The 5,295-nt window shown below is 31.3% G+C and overlaps 1 protein-coding gene across 1 annotated transcript; it reads left to right on the forward strand.

Annotated features, from left to right (window-relative positions):
* Positions 1-2,572: 2,572 nt before the first annotated feature.
* Positions 2,573-3,296, forward strand: LOC125202544 (MLP-like protein 43). Its single transcript, XM_048100954.2, has 2 exons — positions 2,573-2,762; positions 2,849-3,296. Exons 1-2 carry the CDS (start codon positions 2,573-2,575, stop codon positions 3,103-3,105), a joined length of 447 nt encoding a protein of 148 aa, XP_047956911.1. The 3' UTR covers positions 3,106-3,296.
* Positions 3,297-5,295: the final 1,999 nt, after the last annotated feature.

Genomic DNA, 5,295 nt, shown 5'->3' on the forward strand with positions numbered 1-5,295 from the left:
AGGTAATGTTTTTATCATTTAAAAAAATGTGTCATATAGAGTGTAAGACCTCCAAAAAAGGAAATCGTGTCACTAGAGTGAAGTGGATGGAGTATATCGCTGCTATTAGTTCCTCGTCGGTAATCAAATATTAGTGACACCGTGACAGACTCGGGGATGACACATGACTTGTTTTGGCGATTCAATAAGCAAATGCAATAAGTTCGCTGATTAATGAATATCAATTCATGACCTAGTATCAGTTCCTAATAAAGTACAAGGATTGATATATTTTGTGATGCCAACAAATTTTATTTATCATAAAAGTAGACATAATTTTCAGATGCCAAAGTTCTTATTTAAAAAAAAGTTCTCACTGGAATATGATCGGTGTCTATCATGATTGACAAATGTGTAATATAATCATCCTTTTGTTGGTAAAAAGCTGATAACGAGTTTTAATACACAATTATTAAAGTAAGAGAGATGAAAAGCAAAATCAGTGAAAACAGTATTAGTGGATAGTGAAGTCCACATTATTAGTAGTGTAGTTAGATTTTCAAAATTTAAAAAGTTAATTCTTTTCAGAGACAGACTAAAAAGGAAAAAGTTCATACTCTCTCCGTCCACAAAAAATAGTCATATTTGTGGATGCCACGTGTTTTAATGTGAAATTGGTAGAGTAAAATAGAATGAGAATAAGTAGGTAAAGTAAGAGCGATATGGAGAAAAAGTAAGTACAATATGAGAGAAAGAGAAAAAAGTAGATAAAGTATGAGAGCAAAAAATTTCGATACTGAAAAATGAGACTATTTTATATGGACATTCTAAAATGGTAAAATAAGATTAGGCCTGCTTATTCGGCCGGTTCCGGTTCTAACCGGACCGATTGACCGGTTAACCGGTTTTATATTTTCATAAATCCTAGAACCAGAACCGAACTGGAACCGATCGGTTCCGATTTGGAACCGGCCGGTTAAGAACCGGTCGATTCCGATTCCGAACCGGAACCGTTGAGTAATTTTAATCCGAATTTATTTATAATTTTAAATAGTTCAATACTAAAAAAATAATAATCTAACATCTAGAAATATAACAAATAATACCTAAAAAATCAAATAAATACCAAAAAAAATACAAACCAACAATGCAATAATATTCATATATGGATAAGAGCGATGTCAAGTGTAGTAGGTCGGACTAGTTTATGTTAGTAATTTTTTAATAAAAAAATAGGAGTTCTAAACTTTAGCAATTTTTTTAAAAAAAATAAGTTTTAAAATTGAATTCAATTTTCCCTTTTTAGCTAAACGGATATTCAATGGAATTTCTAATACTAATTGATCTTGTTGTGACTTTTTGGTTTATAACGGAACAATTAATAAATTATTCACAAACATGTTAAAATCGTATGTTAAATGAATTGTTACATAAATTTGTTATAAAGTTAAATTTCTATCATTTGAAATGATATTGTATTTGTATAAGTTCTTTTGGAAATTAAAAATAAATTTATGATGTCCTACTAATTATAGTTAGTTCATAAAAAATGGATTGGGGAAATAATTGTAGATTCAAAATTAATTCAATTAAATTAGATTTATTAGTATATTAAATTATAATAAAATAAAATTGAATTATAATCCGGTTCCCGGTTAGGAACCGGTCGGTTCCGGTTCCGAACTGGAACCGGTACCAGAATCGGAACCGAAAAATTCGGTTCTGGTTCCTCAATTAACCGACCGGTTCCGATTCCGATTCCGGTTAACCGAGAACCAGAGAACCGTTTAAGCATCCCTAAATAAGATTATTTTTCATTGGACGGAAGACGTACTTTTATAATGAAGGGAGAACTATTATAAGGATAAATTATCCAAATATCTTTAATAATCCAAAAAGAGTTATATATACATTAATATACGGGCCAAAAAATTATTTTTGCACGATTCAATCAATATGAAATGAAAAAGTTTAGATCCGCATGTCTAATCATCATCAAAAGTTTTTTAAAATATAGAAAAAAAAAAGAATGAAAGAAAAGTGCATAGAGAAAAAAAATGAAAACATGATCATGATCCATCTTTAAAATATGGTTACACATGCATAAGAAACTGTGAGTGATCATGCATGCATTATAAACTACATCCTCCGGTTTCCATTAAAGATCCCATATTTGACTAATATGAGTATTAAAAAATTGTTTAACTTTATGAAGAAAAGTGTGTGAAAAAAAATTAGTATAATATGAATCTTATTTTTACAGTATAATAATTGTGAGTGGTATAACGTTAGTGAAATGTTATTTTCCAATTAACGGGGACGGGGATGGGGGGACTAGTATCAAGTTTCCTTAAAGAAATTGGACTAGTTAAATTTGGTAAGTATAACTACGCAATTATTTATGCTTAATGATCACTATCAAGAATCATTAGCTAAGATATATTCACCGATTTCAAAGTGGGGCACTAATTATTAGATTTTTTAGGTGTGGATTAGATGAATGATACAAACCAATACTAATTAAATAATGTTTCCACATCAATATAAATAGAGAAGATAATAGTCTTGCATGTCCATGCAACTAATTTACAAAATGGCAAACCAAGTAGAAACCCTAGTTGCTAGCGCTGCAATCAAATGCCCAGCTGATAAATTCTACAATTTCTTCAAGTTCGACATAAACGACATTGTCAAGATATTCCCAGCCGCCTTCACCGGAGTTGAGCTTGTCCAAGGAGAGGAGGGCGCCGTTGGCTCCATCAAGATCTGGCACTATATTATTGGTATTAAATGTCACGATATATCTATCCACAAATTAAACCATAATACTATTTTTGGTAGATATTATGTATATATTATTTGATGACAGGAGCGATTCCAACAACAGCGAAGGTACTGACAGAGGCGATAGATGATGCTGCAAAAATCATCACATTTACTATATTGGACGGAGATCTTCTGCAACTATACAAGAGTTTTAAAGCGACTCTTAGTGTGAGTGATGGTTTGGCAAAATGGAGCATTGAGTATGAGAAAGCTACTATTCTCTCTCCTCCTCCTCAACTATATGTTCCTCTTGCCGTTACTGTGTGCACTCTCGTCGATGCCTATCTTCTTATCAACTGAGCTGCAATCGTTTCATCTCCTATATATATTATCCTACTGTCTGGTGTTGTGTGTTGATGCTACTGTTTAGAATTGATATATACGTGTATCATACCATGTCGTGTGATCATATATATATATTTCCAAGTTTCCCTTTGTGTAATAATATTCCTATATAAATCATGATATACTTTCTGTTTCCTTTTAAATAATATCTCCATCCTAAAAAATTAGACAAACTTATTAATCACAAGAGTTTTAATATGCAAATTGTAAAGTAAGATAGAGAGAGAAAAAGTAAGAGAGAGAGAAAGTAGTATTAGTGAATTGTATGATCCATGTTATTAGTAGTGTGTAGCTGGTTAAAAACTTTTTATATTTAGACTTGGTCTAATTTTAGGGGACGTTTCGAAATGGTTAAACTAGTACTCCCTCCATCCCTACTAAGTTGAGTCACTTCTTTTTTTGTACTCACTTAGAAAAAATCATAATAAATAGTTAAAGTGGATATATAGTAAAATAAAAGCGATGGAGTATCATTTTCCTAAAACATGTGCAAAACCTTTGAACGGTACAGGGAGCATGTTTTTGGATCAGGAAAGAATTCCATAACCACTCTCAAGAACAAGAAGTGACTTTAAAGTTGAATAGCACGCCAATAATTGTTCTCTCACCACAATACCACTCAGACCGAGGGGATCTTCTCTTCTGTATTGGAGATGAAGTTGTCACTCAGGCCTGAGTGGCTTTTCACCACATTCCTCTAGACCAAGTGGATCCTTTGTATTATTTCAAAACTATTCTCAAAACTTTATCCTAATTTGTAATTTTCATCCCAACTCTATTTCATGTCTCATTTTAATTTATGTCCTACAATGAAAATTGTGTTCTTAAATGAATCCAAATTTGTTTAAGGATAAAAGACTTGGAACAGAGTAAGACCAACTGAAATAGTACAAAGATGAAGGAAAAAAATGAACGTACTTGCAAAAGAAACAACCTCTTTTTGCTCTCAGAAGTAGCCACGGGCTGTACCCGTCGTAGCTAGGGGTGAGCAAAAATACCGAAAACCGATTATCTGAACCGAACCAAACCGAAATTTTAAAATTCAGTTCGGTTTTTCGGTTCGGTTCGATTTTAAAAATAAAAAAAAATTGGTTTTTCGGTTCGGTTCGGTTTAGTTCGGACGAAAAAAAAACCGAAAATTCGAATTATATTTAAAATATAATACTCCCTCCGTCCCAGATTTGTAGTAACATTTTGTCATAAAAGTCCGTCCCACATTTGAAGTAACATTTAGAATTTACCATATTTGCACATAAAATTTTACCCCATTATTCAATAAAATTACATCCAAATGTCATTATCTACATTAAAATAAATCAAAACAAAAATAAAAAACCAAAAAGTAAAAGAGGGACCCACCTTCAACCAACTCACTTTATTTATTACACACTCCATCATCTCATTCCATTTATTACACACTTCATCTCTCACTTCATTAATTACACACTCTACCAAATCCTTAAAACTCGTGCCATAACTAAATGTTACTACAAATGTGAGACGGAGGGAGTATTATATTTATTTATTTTATTAATTTAAATATATTATATCATATATATAATACTCCCTCCGTCCCACTTTAGGAGTCCCGGTTGATTTGGCACGGGTTTTAAGAAATGTAAAAAGTTGGTAAAAAAAGATAGTTGAATGTAAGTCCTACTTTTTTATATTAGTTTTATAATAAAATATGAGTGGAAAAATGTTAGTGGAATGTGGGGCCTAATACCATTTATGGAATATTCCAACCGGGACTCCTAAAATAGGACACCCAGAAATGGTAACCGAGACTCCTAAAGTGGGACGGAGGGAATATATATTCTTTTAATATATTTTATATAATATGTATTATATATATTCTATTAATTTTATATTATATATTTATATTATATTAGTATATAAAATAAAATAAATATATATACATTAATATATATGTCACACCCCAACCCTTATGGCTTATGCACTTACTATAACTAAATTCAAAATTTTAAAAGAAATAATCCATACGTCAAATACAAAAACACATATATTTTATAATTTCAAAAACCAACATTTATCAAGTACATATTTAAAAACACTCTAAACAGTAGTGGGACCCTCTCACCACTCTTTATACTATATAGTATTTATCTATATGCAAAAATGACG

This window comes from Salvia hispanica, chromosome 2 (assembly GCF_029641045.1).
Source record: "Salvia hispanica isolate PSC_SH4W2 chromosome 2, Shi_PSC_v1, whole genome shotgun sequence".
NCBI classification, from domain to species: Eukaryota; Viridiplantae; Streptophyta; class Magnoliopsida; order Lamiales; family Lamiaceae; genus Salvia; species Salvia hispanica.

Coding starts and splice junctions, on each gene's coding strand:
- LOC125202544 (XM_048100954.2), top strand. CDS start 2,573: ATGGCAAACCAAGTAGAAACCCTAGTTGCTAGCGCTGCAATCAAATGC. Junction 2,763..2,848: donor GATCTGGCACTATATTATTG/GTATTAAATGTC, acceptor ATTTGATGACAG/GAGCGATTCCAACAACAGCG.